The following is a 20,565-nucleotide window of genomic DNA, read 5'->3' as shown; positions in this document are numbered from 1 at the left end:
GGATTCATCACTGTTTTGCATCCATTGCGCTTATTGACACTAATGCAAACACTCAACCAATTAGAATTCTCCAATCCCCCAGAGGCTGATCAAAAGGCCATTGGAACCAGTAAAAAGACTCCCATTGACTTCAGTGGCCTCTGGATCAGGCCCTTACACCAATGGATGTGTTCTACAACCACTTTGCACCAACGTAAATGACTATTCCAGATGCAAGGCAACAGAGAATCAGGTCCATGGTTCCTAAATTAAATTGAATGCCATAAGATGCTCATAAACTGCAATAAGAAAAGGAGTACTAAAGTGAGCTGTAGCTCACGAAAGCTTATTCTCAAATAAATTGGTTAGTCTCTAAGGTGCCACTAGTACTCCTTTTCTTTTTGCGAATACAGACTAACACGGCTGCTACTCTGAAACCTGTCATAAACTGCAATGAATCCAGAAAGATTTTAATTTGCAGCAGTTGCACCAGCCAGGCCTTGAAGGAGAGGTGATCAGCCACGGATTAGACAGTGCATTAAAGGCACAGTCACCTGAGACACAGGGTAACCTTTGTTTTCAGTAATAGTCTGATTTTTTGTTTGTTTGTGGAACAAGTGACTCAACAGGAGGTGGAACAATGTGAGCCAATCCTGCAGTCTTTCCTCAAGCTTCAATTGCAATTTTGCCTGAATAAGCACTGATGATGGACTATAGTATTTGGCTCATGGTAGTATCCTCTCACCATTTATCATGAAGATCCACACTGTTGAGAATGATTTTTTTTTCCTATAGATTTGCTACACAAGAACACATTGTATAATGCAACTGAGACTGCAAGATGGAGTCTAGTTTATGGGCATTTTCATCCTTTGTTCCTTCGGCAAAAACTGCCTCTGATGTCCATAGGAGTTCTAGGGGCAGAAAGCAGGAGAATATTCAAACCCTTTGTGTTCATATAACTCCCATTAATGTTAAGAAGAGCAACTATGCTTATCAAGTGGATTAAAAAAATTCTCCATTTTCAAGCACATTATTTAGAATCTAGGCTACAGGAAAACAGAACGCTCAGGGTAAAAAAAATCTCTAATTCAGTTCTGTCACTAGGTAAGTGTTATATGCTACGTCAATACAAAGTATCTCCAGAGCATGCCACCCACTCAGTTATTTAGTTCACGTTTAATGCAGTTCAAGGTGGGATTTTTGGAAGTGCTCATTGTTGGCCTAACTCTGCTCCCGTTGAAGTCACTGATAAATTGTCGTCAATAGGAGCAGAGTCGGCGCAAAGGTGAGCACTCATAAAGATGACACACACAGTCTGTAAGGGAGACAAATATATGAAATTGGGAGGCATTGCATCTAACTGTTAAAAATAAAGTCCTAGTGAATTATCTCCACAGAAACCCCCTTTACGTTAAAAGTTTGGGCAAGAACTAACTTTGCATTTTTAACAAATTTAGTTTGTCCTTTGTGCCTTTTCACCACCCCACCTCTCTCAGGAAAGCTTACTCCAGCCTGAGACGGTAGGAAAGCAGCTTTCCTGAAGACAAAATAGATGCATGGTTTAGGGTTTGACATCTCAGTTCAATGCTAGGGGCCTGAATTTCCTGTCTGTTGGCCCCAATGGGTGTTACACCCACCCTGCAGTGGAAGGACTGAGCCTCAGAACATCCACATCTGTAGCAAATTGTGTGCTATTGTCCTACCACTGAGCATTTTAAAATGAGTACAACACACTTCCAATCAAACCAGTTTTCCTGAGTGAGATTCCTGCAGAAGTTAAGTACAATCCCTCACAGCCACCAACAAGATCTGTGAGAGACAAGGAGGGTGAGGGAGTATCTTTGATTAGACCAACTTCTGTTGGTGAGAGAGAGAATGGATATTACCTCCCCCATCTTGTCTCTAATATCCTGGGACCAACTCCGCTACAACAAAACTAAGTGATTGGGCAACAAAATGGCAAATGAAATTTAATGTGGATAAATGTAAAGTAATGCACACTGGAAAAAATAACCCCAACTATACATACAGTATGATGGGGGCTAATTTAGCTACCACTAATCAGGAGAAAGAACTTGGAGTCATTGTGGATACTTCTCTGAAGACATCCATGCAGTCTGCAGCGGCAGTCAAAAAAGCAAACGAGATGTTAGGAATCATTAAAAAAGGGATAGAGAATAAGATGGAGAATATCTTTTTGCCCTTATATAAATCCATGGTACACCCACATCTTGAATACTGTTTACAGATGTGGTCCCCTCATCTCAAAAAAGATATACTGGCATTAGAAAAGGTTAAAAAAAGGGCAACTAAAATGATTAGGGGTTTGGAACAGGTCCCATATGAGGAGAGATTAAAGAGGCTAGGACTTTTCAGCTTGGAAAAGAGGAGACTAAGGGGGGGGGATATGATAGAGGTATATAAAATCATGAGTGGTGTGGAGCAAGTGAATTAGGAAAAGTTATTTACTTGTTCCCATAATATAAGAACAAGGGGCCACCACATGAAATTAATGGGCAGCAGGTTTAAAACAAATAAAAGGAAGTTCTTCTTCAATCAGCGCACTGTCAACCTGTGGAACTCCTTGCCTGAGGAGGCTGTCAAGGCTAGGACAATAACAGGGTTTAAAAGAGAACTGGATAAATTCATGGAGGTTAAGTCCATTAACGGCTATTAGCCAGCATGGGTAAGGAATGGTGTCCCTAGCCTTGTCAGAGGGTGGAGATGGATGGCAGGAGAGAGATCACTGATCATTACCTGTTAGGTTCACTCCCTCTGGGGCACCTGGCATTGGCCACTGTCGGTAGACAGGATACTGGGCTGGATGGACCTTTGGTCTGACCCAGTATGGCCATTCTTATGTTCTTAACAAGATTTTTGCAGTCCCTCCGTTTTACATACTTTTTTAAAAAAGTGGTTATGGTTGTTATCCAGTGGAATATTTTTAACCACCACTGAATTTAATGATGTTCCACTTTTCTGTGCATGTCAGAGAACTTCTCTTACAGAAGTCCAATGGGGAATCGAAACTAAATTAACTCATATTTGCTGAATCCTCCCGCTTGCCAAGAACATCAGTGACACAGTTTTTCCTGTGTGAGGGAGGTGGCAAGACTAAATTTTGCTTGCTGCCCTAGGGCACTGATGAACCTAGAATCTTTTCTTGTTCAGATTGTAGTTGTTAGTAATTCTAGCACTATTTCCACTCCTTTGGCTTCACCCGTTCTTATTTCAAGGCAGGACACTCTTTGAAACCTTGGACCTATTTGAATCCTCTGCCCATAAACTATTCACTCAGTCCCGTGGCATTCATGGTATTCTACAAAATATAACATTACACAAAGTTTTCAAAAGCAAAACCTTGTGCCAGTTGATCATCACAAACATAAAATATTGCGGCTGAGCTTATCTGTAAACAGACTTCTCCATCTGGGGAAAAAGCAAATTCTCCCACTTGCCCATCAGTGGAGTACAGCCACACAGCACAGTTTTGCCTGGCATCCCTCCCCAATATGGAACAAAGTCCCAGGCGCTCCCCTCAGCTCTTTATACATAGAAACTTTTTTGGTTCTTAAAACCAAAAGCAGTGATAATGATGTGCCTGGTCCTGAAAAGCTGCCATGTGCAACCTGCCACAGGCTTAAGCATTTATGGTTATACATGATTCATAAATATGATTCCCACCTCTTTTCATTCCTTCAACAGTCAGAAGCTTTCCATCACTGCAGGCAGTTGCAGGTAAAACTGAATGAAGATTTTTTAGGTTAAACGGGAATGTCTTGATGATGTTTTTTATGAGAAATAAAATCACTATAGAAATACACTGCTTAAGGGCCTGATCGGAAGTCCATTGGAGGCTTTCCATTGACTTCAGTACTGCCAAAATTCTGAATTGTTTAACTTTGAAAAACAGCTACCTACTTCCCAGAATTCATTGTTCTATACCAGGATAATACAATTGCTACTCTTGGTGTACCATTCTCACTGTAGGAATTGTAATAGCTCTATTAATTCGGCCTTGGGTCCTTAGGAATCGTAGTGCCAATGACTGTGCAAGTCCTATTGTGTGGGTGTTATTTGACTCTTTCATTGTATTTATTTTTACATTACTGTTCTGAAAAAGCTATATTCCAAACCCTTATGCATCACAGAGAGGGAAGGCATGCTTTAAGAATGGTGAGACCATATGTCTAATCCAGTTAATACCTTAGAGCACAAAGGTGCTGAGATCTGTCATTGCTGCAATATTACAAAGATATCAGAAATGATGAGACAACAGATAACTGGGTATAAAAGCCATGACAACTTGGCTCATTTCTAAAAATCTTGGACCAGATTCTGCCCATTTCCAGAATGGTTCCAGTTGGCACGTGAGGCATTGCAAATACAGGATTGCTGAGATTTGGGAAGGCAAATACAAAGGACACTTGAGTTATTTTCTAGGGTTATTTTCTTGAGTTGTTTCTATTTATGCTGGGCAGAGCAGGCAAAACTGTGATAGAAACTTGGGGAGCTTAATTATAAGGGTTGTCGATACACAGTGAGAAGCAGTGACTAAGTCTCTTTGAAGACTTACTTCCATATTTAGAGGGTAGCTGGTGTTGGAAGGGGAGCAGAATTGTGGTTTTTGTTAGGTCATAATTTTGAGTGTATTCCAGTAGTGTATAGAGCAGGCACCCAGGAACAAAACATTTGCTGTACTTTGTGTCCCCAGATAAAGGAGCAAAGTGTTTTCTAACAGGATACATGTTTAACTGGGGCTAAAGAGGTTTAAAAGATGCTCCTGGTTAGCGAAGAGTCAACTGTTTCTCATCAAAATGTGCATGGTCTGAATACCCGAAAAGAGAGCCCTACACCTTGACCCCAAATTCTGTGAGTGACAGAGGAGAAGGAGGGAGAGCAGAGGTGGAGAGAAATATATAAAAAACATAGAAACAGTTTGTTCCTTTTTTCTTTACTTGTTTTTCCCAGTCCAAGTAAATAAAGGTTTCAAAGTCAATGACTAAGGGCTGTGGGGAGGGGTCTGAGAGGTCTGGACAGATGAGTTAGGACAAATAAATAAGTACTCTATCCTTGTAACAAAAAACAAACAAAAAAGCAGTGGTGTTTTTCTGTAACCACCCCTGCTCTAGCAAACCGCAGAGGAATGGGCCAGAGAGGAGGCTGTGATTGAGGAGTAGAGAAAATGCCATGCCCTTTAACCTGCGAATAACTAGGGCAAGATATCACGTGGGTACTTTCCATCTGACACAAGTGTTCTATATAAAAGGAAACCTATTACCATGTCCAGGAGGTTGCCGTGTTAGGGAGGTGGCGTTTTGTCAGCAGGGTGGGCAAACCTGCAAAGATACAAGACTCAGCTACTGTAAGTCCTGCAACTTTCTGAGCACCAAAAATAAGCGGTCTGGGTCAGGGACTGTTTTGTTGTTCTGTATTTGTACAGCACATGGCACAATGGCGTGCTGGTCCACGATGAGGGCTCCTCAGCATTACCAAAATACAAATGATGATAAAAAGGAGAAAAGAGAAAGGTGCTGTTGAAAACTGAATATTATTTTCATGAGTCCAGCAATGACTCCGGCTATCTGTGGTACTTAAAATATTTACAATCTAACTATTAATTAACATCAAAGCCATGGTCGTGGATTATACTAATCACATATGCTTTGCTATAAATGACAGTATAATGGCAAATGCCCCTGGCTAGCCTAGGTGATATTATCTATGTTGTTGAGGCATGGAAAGCTAAGAAATGCAGTCTGATGTTTTTCCTGGTAAGGTCAACAATGTGGAAATGCTGGATTTCAGGCCCACGGTTGTTTTTGAGATTAGGTTAGTCATCTCTCAAAGATATGGTGGAACTGTACAGTATTCGGATATGTTTGCTCAGGCAAGCAGCTGAGGCAAATGACCAATGGGCTATCTTAGTGAACTAGGTGTTCTAAAGGGCAAGTTTGAATTCACATCAGGAATCTGATTTCAGGCTTCAGGTTCTCATATGAAGGTAACTGTTGGTCAAAATGGCTTTATGCCCTTGTGTATATGGAATCACTGAAACATTATTTTAATTCTAAGACCAGAACCCTCTTTAAGCAGCTTCCTGAAGTTAAATTTGGTTAGCGCTGAATTCAGACTCTGAAAGTCCTAGTGCCAGCCAAAAGGACCCCTCCTCCCTCTGGATCTGGAACAATTGCACCTAAACTCTTGAGCCCACTCCCCTGCCGGTGTAAATCATTATAGCTTCATTGCATTGCTTTCTGGGCATCGCAGGGTGATTTTGACAAGCAAGAAGCAGTTCAGAGAAGAGCTACTTAAATAAGGCGGGATTTGTTACGCCTATAAAGGTCTAAGGGTATAAACACTGGGCAATGTAGAGCGTGGCACTTGAGACCATTCCTAGTCTTCATGAGATGAAATTCAGAAGGGGAAAAGTTGAGCTGGTATCAGGCAAAGTGTCCTGACAGCAAGATGCACTAGGTGATGGAATTGTCTCCCATATGAAACAATGAGATTTAAATCACTTTTTCTGGAACATACTGTTGCCATCGTTTCAACCACTTCAACAGGAGATGGTTAAAGGCCATTCATTTGGGACATTTAATACTAGCTTGGACAAAATACTAATAGAAAACGTGCTTTATGGCATACTGCTGACGAGCAGGAGGTGGGCGGGGTGAGACCACAGGTCTTTTCTGTTTTGTATTCCTGTGATTGTCTGTTTTTTAACTCGAGGCAGGTGTTCAGCTGTGTCACTTCAGTCAGCTGCCTGATTGAGTCAGCAGTAACAAATGATGCTCTTTAGAAGGTGGGCTTCTTTTGTGTAGTTCCCCAGTATGAGCTGGGTTAATCAGCAATAACATGGCATTCTAAAAATGTTAATGGATTTTCTAGAACCTCTTATAGGAACAGCACCCAAAATATTGGCTTTTAATTCACTCTGTTATGATCTTTCTCTCTTTCAACTTGTTGAATTTTGCTCCAGACCAAAGGCCACTGGTAATGGGCTGAGAGACAGACCACAACTGACATACTGTATAAAATGCAAAGAAAAAGGTCCCAAATAGACATGTGAAGAATAGGCAATAGTTTTGCTTCTTGCTGAGCTTGTGGGAATACTTGAAAAAAAGCCCACAACCAGCAATGTATTGTTTCCTGACTCTAACTACATAGACACAACTTTTCTTTGCAAACATTCAGGTTCAGATGTACTAAAAGATTGATTCAGCTAATCTCTCATGTTGAATGTCCAAAGTCTGATCTCTCTGATCCCAGTGTATATCTGGAGTAACTACAATGACATCAATGACTCTGTTGTTCAATTACACCAGTGTATCAGAGATCAGAATTTGGCCTAATATATTTATTGCAATGAAGAGCTATTTGGAATCATCATTAGTGCTGGCAGCTGAGACAGAAAATAAAAGTGTAGCTTGAGCTCCTGGAAAGCTGTCATGTCTGACAATGATTTTGATTGTAAGTAGTGAGTTCTGAACTCAAAGGCCAAATATTAGTGTCCTACTAAGATTTTTATTGTTAGCTGCTAGTACTCCTTTAATATAAGTTTTTCAGTCTCTCTCTTTGCTATGTACTGGTATATATATTTCATTAGGATGTGTGACAGAGAGAGAGTGTATATCTGTATTTATACAGTAGAATCTCAGAGTTATGAACACCAGAGTTATAAACTGACTAGTCAAGCGCACACTTCATTTGGACCTGGAATTATGCAAACAGGCAGCAGCAGAGACCAAAAAAATAAAAATAAAAATAATGCACAGTACAGTCCAGTGTCAAATGTAAACTACTAAAAAAATTAAGGGAAAGTTTAAAAACAAGACTTGTAAGGTAAGGAAACTGTTTCTATGCTTGTTTCATTTAAATTAAGATGGTTAAAAGTAGCATTTTTCTTCCGCATTGTAAAGTTTCAGAGCTATATTAAGTCAACGTTCAGTTGTAAACTTTTGAAAGAGCGGCCATAACGTTTTGTTCAAAGTTAGGAACGACCTCCATTCCTCAGGTGTTTGTAACTTTGAGGTTCCACTGAATCTCACGGAAATACATATACTTACCAAAGAGAGCTACGGAGAAGAGCTTAGGGGGAATGATAAACATTCTATTAGAATACCAATATTTGACGTATATGTACCAGAGAGATGCATCTATCATCTGTAACTTTATATCACTGCCTATAGAATTTATTTCTAGTGTTTATCCACAAAAGGTTTGCACACAAGAGAGATCTGGTATCCTGACAATCTCTGTTCATTACATACAAGTGGAATGAATGGTGACATTAAAAATATATTTGAAAAATAGTTGCCGGGGTAGCTGTAGCAATAAACTTCAAAGGGAATACATTTATTACCAGGTGGAAATGACACCCAAGGCAGGATATCCACAGGCAGGCACAAGTTAGCCTAGGCCAGCATAATAATGAGCCCATTTCTTTGGGTAGAGATTCAGTGAGATTTATATTGCTGATCTCCAATACAGAACAGATTTCTGATTTTGGGGAAAAAATTCTTAATGAAAAACACACACACAAATGAGGGCAAAGCACTCTGCATCTTAGGAGTTCCTGGCTTTTGTCAGCTTCTTTAATAACTGTCCTGTTATTAAAATATTAAGGGGGCTTTTGGTATTTAATTAGCAATACTATATAAAATACAAGAAGTTTACATATTTTCTTTAATTTAAAACATTTGGGTAACGTTTTCAAAAATGCCAAAGTCACTTCGATGTCAAAATTGCCAACTACATAAGGGAAGTTAAACAAACTAAAATGTGAGAATGCCCAAAGTATGTGCAGTTGTTAAAATGATTTGTATCTGTTTTTGCAGCAAACATAAACTTAAGGCACAGGGCAACTGGGTTTCCCGCATACAGAGGCCCAATTCACTGTGTTAGTTCAATCCTTCGGCAGGAGGGCTTAGCAGGAATATACCGAGGTGCCGGCGCAATGCTTCTGAGGGATGTTCCTGGTTATTGCCTATACTTCATCCCTTATACATTTCTCTGTGGCTGGATTACTCCTGAGGGATGCATATCTCCTAGTCCCTCTTCTGTGTGGATAGCAGGAGGTATAGCAGGTATGGTCATTTTTGTTTCACAAGGTTGGGAAACAAATTAACATGAAGCTTAATCTAAACTTCAGAAACATTATAGAAGTCGTACTAGTAAGTATTAGTCAGATCCTTGCCATACCCAAAACCAGTAAAAAGCAGAACAGCCAAAGCATTAATTTTATTGGCAGGGTAAGATTTCTTTATTGTGTTTAGTCTTTGTATATTAGGCACAATATATGTACCTGTATATTGGATAATTTTCTGCAAAAATCAATCTGAATCATAAAATGTCAGTGTTTTAAGGCCTTATTTTCTTCTCATTTACACCGCCGTAAATCGGGCCTAGTGTTGTTGAAGTCAGTGGAATTACCCTGGAGATTCAGGCCTTTAATGTTGTACTTTTGAACCAGTGACTTATGAACTCAGGATATAATCGTGGCCCCTTTCTAGTCAACTGGAATTTTGTCTTTGACTTCAATGGGGCCAGGATTTCACATCAGGCCCCACTCTGTGTGCAGTGGGACTGCTCATGTGGGTAAAGTTAAGCATCTATATAACTACTTGCAAGATTAGGGCCTCAGGTTTTTATTTTCTTCTCACTAAGGGCCTGATCCAAAGCCCACTGAAATAATTGGAAAGATTCCCATGGATGTCAATGGGCTTTGCATCAGGCCCTAAGCCTGTGTAATTAGTATCAGCGTCAGTGGACTGCAGTTCACTCTTGCCTTTCAGCTTTTTGAATGGCCCATAAGCCTGGAAGGCAGTGTGTTACCCTGTATGTACCTCATAAGGATAAACATGCATCCACAGCAGGAGAAGCCGCAAAACTCAGGGAGTCATTGCTAATCTTGTCTCAGTGCTGGAGGCTGAAGCCTGCTTTCTCTGTTTATGCTGGCCAGTACGACTTTTACATATACATTGAGATATACAAAATTGCCCTTAAACGAGCTAATGGTTTATTTATAATTCCTAAATCTCTGGATCCCAAATGAAGACAGTTACTTATTAGCCTTGGTAATGATTACAACTCACTGGCTCTGTTTCACTTGCAGACAAACAGAGCACTGGTTCATTTGAACAAATTCTCTAGTATGTCAGGACATTGGCACAGCTCTAGGCACACTCCTTCCATCCATCTCCCCCATACAACCCAATCACACGGTCACTGGCATGAAAGACCACAGGTTTCATTATAATACTGAATTAATATGCATGAGACTTTCTCAAACCATTAAATCTGTCAGCATGGAAACATCACATTCCAGACGCAAAAAGGGAGCAAATAGAGGACTAGGTTTTCTATACGTGAGCAAGATCCTGAGTAACTGGAAGACCTCAGTCATAAGCGATGTAAGCCCCACTGACCTTTGCAACCAGGAAAAACATCCCATCCGATTGTGGAGTAATCAACAGGATTCAGATTCAGTCCATCCCCATGTGATTAAACCAGTACCTCATCCACACCCACCTTCTTAACCAATGCCCTCTTTCTCAATATACCCCCAGGATTCCAGTTATTTTAAATTGCTTCTATTAGCAACCTAAATTGGTTAGAAATTGGGTACATTTTTGTAGATTGTGGAGCCTGGGAAGTTTTGGGGTTGGGGGCGGGGAAGAGCCTTTCTTCACAAATTTGTACTAAGTGGTACTTTCTCAAGTCTTAGTCCTGGGCACTGCAGCAGTATCTCCACACACAGGGTACTTCTGATCTGCCTGTAATTGGTTACCTGCCTTGCTCTTTACCTGTGTTACACTGACAACCAGTTCCTCAAACAGTTTGTCCAGAAATGTGGTACATTACCCCCAGAAATGCCATGTTGATGCCAGAAATGCTACTTTACACTATCATTGCAGTGTATTCATCCTTCTTGGAAGTGCCACCAACTGGATGCACTAGGTGAGTGGTGAATTAGTGGGGGTAGCAGGCTGGGGTTAAGGAAGGGTGTGTATAGGCATGCACTAGCAGAGAGTATATTATTACCCACATATCTCCAGTCATAATCACCGCAGCACGGTTGCACCGCAGCAGTATACAGAAGGAATTCTCTTTTCCTTATTTCTAGGAGCAATTTCCTGGGGGACTGCTACTCCGATGGATGTTGTGAAAAGTCGACTTCAAGCTGATGGGGTTTATTTAAACAAATACAAAGGAGTCATTGATTGCATCTCCCAGAGCTACCATAGTGAGGGCTTAAAAGTAAGTGGTATTGCAAGAAAAAAATTGCTACTAGGCATTAATCTTTAGTGAAAAATGAAATGGCTGTTATCCAAACTGCAGTTAGACAATCAATCATTAAAGCCAGTACAATTAATTACAAGTCATAATATTGATGACAAGAATATGTCCTAAAGAACCAAAGATTTAAATGATGTAAGGTCAGGTTCTGCTACCCATTTTGAGTAGTACTTTACTCCATGGGAAACACGATTGAAATTAAAAGGTTTAATTGAGACTAGAGTGCTGTTCATCATGAGGTTAAACGCTGGCCCCATTAAAGTCAATGGGAACGTTGCGACTGACTTCGCTAGGACCAGGATTTCACCCAGAATTATTATGTACTTAGTTATTCTTGGATAAGATTTGATGGGTCTGTTTCTCTGGTGCCCTTTAGCACCTAAAGTCGTTTCACGCAAGGAGGAAGTGGGTGTAAAAAGCTGTTAAATCGGAATGGCAGAGAATGAAGCCCAACGGGTTTACTGTATTATACACCGACGATGACTGAACATTGCGTCATTGTCTCTGACACTTGAATGCCATGTGCATCTTAAGCCTTCACCAAAACATTATGTAGTTCTTAACTAAAGAGTGCTAAATTCCAAGTTCTGAGAGGAAAAATAACCAATTAGAAAAATAACTGGCAAATGTGCAATTGTCAGCCGCTAAATATTTGGCATCTTTTTGCAACATGCCAGTAGGTCAGACCAACAGCCACAGAAGCTCAGAGTCTGATCCTTTTCCCAGATGAGGGCTGTTTCCACCATTTATTCTCACTCATATGATGCAGGGGAGTATGGGGCATGGACAAATATACAGCAAGTAACCATGTAAAACAATGATTGGACAGTCACAGGAATAAGGGCTGCAGGAATTCAGCATTTTGTCTTTCTGATCTTACCCCATCTACCCTCGATGGCCAAATTTCAATGTACAGAGTCTGCAGCCAGTCATGGTTGTGCTGCTGTCATTTCTGGTGCTAGGAGAGGGAATCTGCAGGTCCACCAGAGAGCTGAATACAAGGACAGTTTCATAGGGAAAACCTATTTCTGTCAGTGTCCTATTGGGTGAAAACAAAGTAATGGAGCATTGCTGGGAGATGTCGAACCCTGATTTGGATGTTTATATTAGGGGAGATAGAAACAGGGTTGTTAAAACCCCAAGTAACCTCGGAGTGTACAAAAAGGAATTGTGGCCCCTTTGCCCACTCAGTATCCTGCATGTTCATTCTGAATATAGGAAGATCAAGTCCTAAGGCCTTTCTCTGTAAATCTCAGTTGATATTTATCTTTGTCCTTGAATGTGACTTTTAAAAAATGAGGACAGGAGTCACACCTTTGTCATATAAAATTCCATCATCTCCAAAAACCAAAACACACAACTCTCCCACCCCATAGTACAAACTCCACCATGTTCAGACACTGTATCGTACATTTCAGTGGCATAAGGCACTGGGGCTTAAGTGGTGTGGCCTAGCGGTTACACCTGGGCTCAGGTCTGACCACCATGGGCGGTAGCTGCTGGGCAGGAGCTGGGCCACTCAAAGGGCCACAGGGTATTGTCACTCTGAATCTCTTGGGCTGTACATCCTGTAGTGCCTACTCTGCATACTGCTCTCTGGGTGTACTATTGCTTAGCCTCCTGGTGGCACCGTGGGACTATCAGTTGTTCCACGCTTTGTAAAGCTGGGTTCTATTCCCTGGGGCCTTTTTATTTGATTAGCAAATTTCTGGATTTCAAAGAAAATGCTGGCTAGTTATTTTAAATGATAGACTTCCTAGTACTGGACTACAATCAGGCAAAATTCCTTTTTCCTTTTCTAAGTTTTCCCTTTGTAAGGACTGAAGGATTTTTTAAATGCATTTATTTGTAGCCGGTATCAAGCGGAGTGCCCCAGGGGTCTCTCCTGGAGCCTGTTTGGTCCAACATCTTCATTAATGATCTGGATGATGGGATGGTTTGCACCCTCAGCAAATTCAAGGATGACACTAAGTTGTGGGGAGAAGTAGATATGCTGGAGGGTAGGGATAAGATCTAGAGTGACCTAGTCAAATTGGAGGATTGGGCTAAAAGAAATCTGGCTCAACAAGGAGAGTGCAGAGTCCTGCGCTAAGGACAGAAGAATCCCATGCACTGCTACAAGCTGGGAACCGACTGGCTAAGCGGCAGTTCTGCAGAAAAGGACCTGGGGATTACAGTGGACGAGAAGCTGGATGTGAATCAACAGTGTGCCCTTGTTGCCAAGAAGGCTAACCCCATATTGGGCTGCATTAGTAGGAGCACTACCAGCAGATTGAGGAAAGTGATTATTCCCCTCTATTTGGCAGTGGTGAGGCCACATCTGGAGTATTGCGTCCAGTTTTGGGGCCCCCACTACAGAGAGGATGTGGACAAATTGGAGAGAGACCAGCGGAGGGCAACGAAAATGATTAGGGGGCTGTGGTACATGACTTCTGAGTAGAGGCTGAGGGAACTGAGTTTATTTAGTCTGCAGAAGAGAAGAGTGAGGTGGAATTTGATAGTAGCCTTCAACTACCTGAAGGAGTGGTTCCAAAGAGGATGGAGCTGTTCTCAGTGGTGGCCAATGACAGAACGAGGAGCAATGGTCTCAAGTTGCAGTGGGGGAGGTCTAGGTTGGCTCTTAGGAAAAACTATTTCACTAGGAGGATGGTGAAGCACCTGAATGGGTTACCTAGGGAGGTGGTGGAATCTCCATCCTTAGAGGTTTTTAAGGCCCAGCTTCACAAAGCCCTGGCTGGGATGATTTAGTTGGTGCTGGTCCTGCTTTGAGCTGGGGCGTTGGACTAGTTGACCTCCTGAGGTCTCTTCCAACCCTAATCTTCTATGATTCTATGATTTTGGTCCCCACTCCTATTCCAAAATTCAGTAATCTAAATTTAGATATTAATGATAATTTTATCAGTGAATTTATTTAATAATATGATTCTGTTAGTAGCTTGCTAACTGAAACACTCCACTAAACATTCTGGAATTAGTTAAATTGGTAAAATAGTTAAATTGGTGTTGGTAAAATCAAGTTGATATTGGTTTTTAGTACAGTGAGCTCTGTGCAATAGTGCAGAGGTGGGCAAACTATGGCCCGCGGGACCGTCCTGCCCTGCCCCTGAGCTCCTGGCCATGGAGGCTAGCCCCCAGCCCCTCCCCCGCTGTCTCCCCTCCCCCGCAGCTGCGCCCACCAATCTCCCAGGCTTTCCAAAAAGCCTGTCCTGCCGCTCTGAGCGGCATGGTAAGGGGGTGGGGGGAGGGGAGGTTGGATAAGGGGAAGAAGGTCCCTGGGGGCAGTCAGGGGATGGGGGCGGTTGGATGGGGTGGAGGTTCAGGGAGGGGGGGCGGTAGGAGACAGGGAGTAAGGGGGTTACATAGGGGGTGGGGTCCCAGGGGGTCCTGGGAGTGGGGGGACAGGGAGCAAGGGGGGGTTGGATAGCGCGTGGGGTCCCGGGGGGGTGGTTAGGGGCAGGGGGTCCTTGGAGGGGGCGGTCAGGGGACAAGGGGAGGAGAGGAGAGTTGGATGGGTCGGAGGTTCTGATGGGGGCAGTCAGGGGGCGGGAAGTGGGAGGGGCGGAGCCCAGCCTTCCCTACCTGGCCCTCCATGCCATTTCACAACCCCGATGTGGCCCTCAGGCCAAAAAGTTTGCCCACCCCTGCAATAGTGGTATGTGGGATGGCAGAATTTTAAAACAGGATACAAGTTAGCACTAGAAGTGAAGTTTGTTATTAATACAATGACCCCTTTTCCACTTTACTGTTCAAGCAATCAAAAAATGAAGCCCTTTTCACTCTCAGAAACACATATCAGTTCAAAATATGATGACCAAAATTATCAAACCTGGGTATCTAAATCCATATTTTGCCACCCAAATAAAAGAGATGCTTAAATATGTACTTAGGCCCCTGACTTTAGAAAATCAGATTTGGAAGTGTTGGCCTATATGAAATATTGCTGTTGAGTCCATTCTACAGTCATGTGAACGAATTCTCAATAAGGCACAGAACAATCGAACATTTTTCCTTGGATTGGAAATTGTTTTGTGAAAGCAGAAGAGAAAACTACAAAATATTCTACTTGCACTGAGTTGGAACCCTTAGCAAAGACAAGGGGGTATAGGTCCTGATCCAGAAAAGCATCTACGCATGTACTTAACCTTAAACCCACAAGTGCCTCCGCAGAAGTCAATGGGATTATTCATGTGCTTAAATTTTAAGCATGTGCTAAAGTGCTTTGTTGGGTCAGGGCCTTAAAGCTGCCATGAAGGAGAAACTGGGAACTGCCCTGTCATAAGTGACTGCATTCAGGGCCCGGCTAGGAGACTCTATGTTCCTGGAGCCCCATAGAGCCAGTGTAGCTGGTTCTCTGCCACCTACTCCTGCCCTGCTAGGTGGATGGTGTGTTCATGTCTCCTGAGAATAGGAGAGGGGCATTCCAGCTATTCTTGGAAGAGACCTATGGCTTCTCCAGCTTGCAGCAGAGACTGAACCCCCATTGTAACACCTCCTCTTCTCTCTCCCCAAGTCCCAGTTGTCTCACACACAACTCTGGTGCAACTGAAGACTAGCCCATAAATTCTGAGCACTTCATTTGCAAAGGCAAGCGGCCCTGTAATCTTGCCTTTCTTTTTCTCAGCTCGTTCAATATAGTTTCAATGCATGTGCAAGAGAGGAAGGGAGAGACAGATAAGAGAGGGGCGATTAAGAAGAAGATTTAGATTTCCTGTTTTCTGGTCACAAAGATTTAAACACGTATTAGTTAGCCCACTTTTTACCTAATGCAGGAAAAGAAACTTCTGAGAGCCACCTCCTGCTTTTCACTGCTGCTTGGAAGGCATTCTGTAGAAGCAGCAAAGTATGTATGCAGCCCCGTCAAACTAGCAACTTGTGTTTTGACTCTCTGGTGCTCAGGCAGAAAATGCACAGATGCATGAGCATAGGAACTAAGGCACTAACTCCTCCAGCTCACAAAATGTCTATGAGCAGATCACAATTTACCATGTTTTGTTATTCACATTTCCCCGATGATTTAGCTCGGTGTTGCCTTCATAAAAATATCTGACCTATTCTTTTGCTGTCATCTTTTCCCCTCCTGAACAGGTCTTTGTTAGGGGCATCACAGTCAATGCAGTGCGAGGATTCCCGATGAGTGCAGCCATGTTTCTTGGATATGAACTTTCACGCAAAGCACTAAGAGGAGACCAAGCTGAGACCAACCCTTAACACCCAGGTCAGCTTCACAAAGATCTTTATTGATTTCAGAGCCACCAACGCTATTAAAAATAGAGACCTCATCACTGAAATCAGTGGAAGTTGTGGTTGTCCAGAACTTCTGAAAACCCTCTATCTAAGGTACTTATGTGGCCCCCTCCCCATAGTATCTGAGCCTCTCACAGTCATGTATTTGTTTATCCTCACGACACCCCTGTGAGGTAGGGAAGGGCTATTTCCCCCATTTTACAGATGGTGAATTGATGTGCAGAGAGACTAAGTGACATGTCTAGGGTCACACAGCAGCAGCTTGGGATAGCCTGAGTACAAACCCGCCCTGACCCTGTGAGCCTCTGCCCATGCTAATCCTGGCTACACTGCTATTTTTAGCATGCTAGCTTCAGCTGAGCTAGCGAGGGCCTGTCGACCCATACTGGGAAGGACCCTCCCAGCTGCAGTGTAGACGTACCCGAAGATGCCGAAATATGGATTTAGGTGCCTAACTTTAGCCACCCAGCATGAAAACCTTGGCCTAAGTGACTTAGTCAAGGTGACAAAGCTCCCAGTAGACCCAAAAGGTTGGCTCTAAAATATGGCTCAGCTTCAAACATAGTGGGCGTAGCTGTAATCCCGTTTAAATCCGTGGAGCAGAAACTCCTCATATCAGATCTCAGTCTGGTCTATTGTGTCCCTTGAGCCTTTAGCTTACTTGGATCACCATAACTGCCCTTGCTCACACTTTTAAAAAATCTTCATGCTATCTTTCCTAAGGGGCAGGTGTCTGGTGCAGGCTGTTGCAGCCTAGCAAGTAGAGGCAGATGCAAGGTTTCTGGTGACAGGTGGGAATAAATAGGACCCAGTGTCAGGGCTGGCTCTAGGTTTTTTGCTGCCCCAAGCAAAACATTTTTTGGCCACCCCCCCTCTTTTTTGGCCGGAATGCCTCTCCTAGAAACGTGCCACCCCCGGAAACGTGCCCATAGGCGCCGACTCGGTGGGTGCTCCGGGGCTGGAGTACCCCCAGGGAAAAATTGGTGGGTGCTCTGCACCCACCGGCAGCTCCCCGCCCCACCCCACCCCCCCGCCCCAGCTCACCTCCACCTCTGCCTCCTCCCCTGAGCACACTGCTGCCACTCCGCTTCTCACCCCTCCCTCCCAGGCTTGCTGCGAAACAGCTGTTTTGCGTGGGGAGAAGCGGAGCGGCGTGTGCCTGTGGGAGGAGGCGGGGCCAGGGATTTGGGGAAGGGGTTGGAATGGGGGCGGGGAAAGGGCAGAGTCGGGGTGGGGCTAGGGGCGGGGGGGGCGCGCAAGCACCCACCGGCGCTGGGTAAAGTCAGCGCCTATGAATGTGCTGCCCCTGGAAATGTGTTGCCCCAAGCACGTGCTTGCTTTGTTGGTGCCTGGAGCCGGTCCTGCCCACTGTGGTCCTGTACCCCCAGGGGGAAGGGCTGTGGGGCCAGAAGCATAGTGGGCAGAAGGGCAGTGCATTAGGTGAGCAGAGGTTGGGAGCTCTGAGGTATAGTCCCCTCGGTCCCCTCCATCAAGTTGCTCCATGAGTTTTCGGTGGGGGAAACAACAGGAGCAACTCTACCTAGAATTTCCCCCTCCTTGTGGCCCCTGCAGACAAGCTGAGAAGGGAATGGAGTAGCAGCCAGGAGGGTGCTCCCACTCCCCTCCACCGAGCCAGAAGAAGGAAACAGGGAGTTGCAGGCCTCCCTCCGTTCCTCTCTCCAACATTAGAAGAACAGTGACTAGGTGCAGGGCCAAAATGTCCCGCCCCCTAAACCCAGAAAGGAGCTGCTAAGCATGTGGGCTCTAGGAGGCTTTCCCTATGCCATGAGACTGGATTGGGTCCTTCCCCTTGAGCCCAAGACAAAATGGGAGTGGGGCCAAGAGGGTCCCTCTACCACAAGGCCTAAAAAGGAGTAGAAGCAAGGCCAAAGTCTCACCCCACTTGAGGACCAGCCAGACTGGGAGGTGGCTCTCTGGGCTAGGATGCTCATCTGCTGCCTGCTCTTGGGCCTCGCATTTGCTACTGCTGAGACTAACCAGAGTAGTCAGTTTTCCATAAATGAAGAACAAAATACATCCAGTGCAAGCGCCCTTTGAGCAAAAGTCCTTCCATCACTGATTACATTTAAAGCGTCATTCTCTCCGCATTACCTACTTTGAAACACATCGTTCTCATCTAAAGACGGTTGGGAATATTATTTCCTTTCAATGAAAACTAAATTATATGTCATTTATTTGCCTATTCTGTGTAAAATGGAACATGAATGAATTAAAATGGAAAGTCATGGGAAGATTGACTATGAACTGTGTATCTGAATTGTCCTGCCATGCATGGCGTCTGTGCCTTAAACAGCCAGACTTTGGTTTTATTTGCTAAAATGCTGGAAAGAGAAGAATAGGCCAATACACTTCCCTTCTCTTCCCAGCACAGAGCAAAGGAGCACAGAAGACTTAGAAACTAGACCCAAGATCTTGCACCATTAGGTCAGTAGGAGCTTTACTATCGGCTTCAGTGAGCATAGGATCAAGCCTCAGCAGAGGAAAGGGGGATGAGCCAGCAGAACATACTGCCTGCTGTCCCCATTTCTGAGCATGCCCATCTCTACCAGAGGAATAATGTCTCCACGATCAGTCCAGTCACAGATCCATGTGGCTGGGGCCACTCTTACTGCCGGATCCCAATAAAACCTTCACATTTGTTTGCCCTGCAAGATTTCCCTATTGTCTCCTTTATTTCACCCTCCGAGGCTCAGTAACTGGCCATTCCTGTGGGGCCATTTCAGCCAAGGATTGCTGGATAGGGTTGCTCCCGTCCCCAGCATTCTCCCAGTACTGCTCCAGGATAGGACACAGAAGACCAGCCCCTGTTTGAGAAACACTGGCCTAAATATTAACTCAAAGCTGGATGCTGGAAGGAGGGCACCAAAAATTGCACTTTCCAGCAGCTTACACATTAACGTGTGATTAGCTCTGACACATGGAATTGCAAAGAGCAAAGAATGAAAACGGTCTTTCTTTAACTCTTTATTTCTTGGGACATATCTTTTTTGTGGAAAGATGAAAATATAGATCAAAATAAACAGAACAAGAGCAAACAATTATTCTCCCAGTTATATAGAGAATTTACATCACATGAAACAATTTTTAAAATGTACCGAATGTATCTAGAGATTCCATTTCATCCTGTAGAATAGATGTGTGTATCTATTGATTATTTTTTGTGTAAAAATGTGAATTGCTGTGTTAGAAATGACATAGGAACATGCCTCAGGTCCAGTGCATTATAGAACTTAATTTTGTGGGCTAAGAAGTATAAGCAGAGCAAGACTGCCTGACACCTGCAATGTTATTACATCTATTCACTGTGCCTTAGGGTTTCTTGTAATGCATAATATCAGTTAAGGACCTGATTCTGCCACCCTTCTTCATGCTGAGTAAGTGAGTAATCCCACTGAAATAGGGTTGCCAGGCATTCGGTTTTTGACCAGAATGCCCGGTCGAAAAGGGACTGTGGCAGCTCTGGTCGGCACCGATGACTGGGCCATTAAAATCCGGTCAGTGGCATGACAGGGGCCCAGGGCTGAGGCAGCCCAGAGCCCTCTCTCACACCTCAAAGCCGTCATCCGCAGAGCCTGCAGCCCCAGCCAGAGCCCTCACTCCCCTCCTGCACCCAACCCCTGCCCCAGCCTGGTGAAAGTGAGTGAGGGTGGGAGAGAGCAAGCGACAGAAGGAGGGGGGATGGAAAGAGTGGGGGTGGGGTCTCGGGGAAGGGGAGGGGCAGGGGTGTTTGGTTTTGTGCCATTAGAAAGTTGGCAACCCTACAGTGGAACAAAGTATCTGAATAAGTGCATGAGGAAGTGGGAAGAAAGGGGTTCTACTTGTTTATGAAAGGTACATCCTGGAGCCAACTGTGCTCCTGGAAACCAGTGCATGATGGGAAATCTCCTACAGGGCAGATGGGATGTTAAGGCTTTAGGCCTTTTAGCATATGGATAATGTTGTTTAATTAAAAAACAAAACGAACTCAAGTGGAATAGGCACTTTAGGCCAGGACATAGGTCCACTGAGATTGCTTAG

General features: G+C 43.8%; 1 protein-coding gene across 1 annotated transcript in view; it reads left to right on the top strand.

The window, feature by feature from the left end:
• The window catches only part of SLC25A48 (solute carrier family 25 member 48), a 35,197-nt gene extending 15,069 nt beyond the window's left edge, over positions 1–20,128 (top strand). Inside the window, exons 6-9 of the mRNA XM_074960420.1 lie at positions 8,823–9,071; positions 11,111–11,244; positions 16,369–16,498; positions 18,915–20,128. Of these exons, the coding sequence (XP_074816521.1) occupies positions 8,823–9,071; positions 11,111–11,244; positions 16,369–16,491 (506 nt within the window). The 3' untranslated portion in view covers positions 16,492–16,498; positions 18,915–20,128. The remainder of the gene's footprint in view (positions 1–8,822; positions 9,072–11,110; positions 11,245–16,368; positions 16,499–18,914) is intronic.
• Positions 20,129–20,565: the final 437 nt, after the last annotated feature.

Source organism: Natator depressus, chromosome 8, assembly GCF_965152275.1.
Source record: "Natator depressus isolate rNatDep1 chromosome 8, rNatDep2.hap1, whole genome shotgun sequence".
In the NCBI taxonomy this organism is placed as follows: domain Eukaryota; kingdom Metazoa; phylum Chordata; order Testudines; family Cheloniidae; genus Natator; species Natator depressus.
This window is presented reverse-complemented; position numbering and strand designations above follow the sequence as displayed.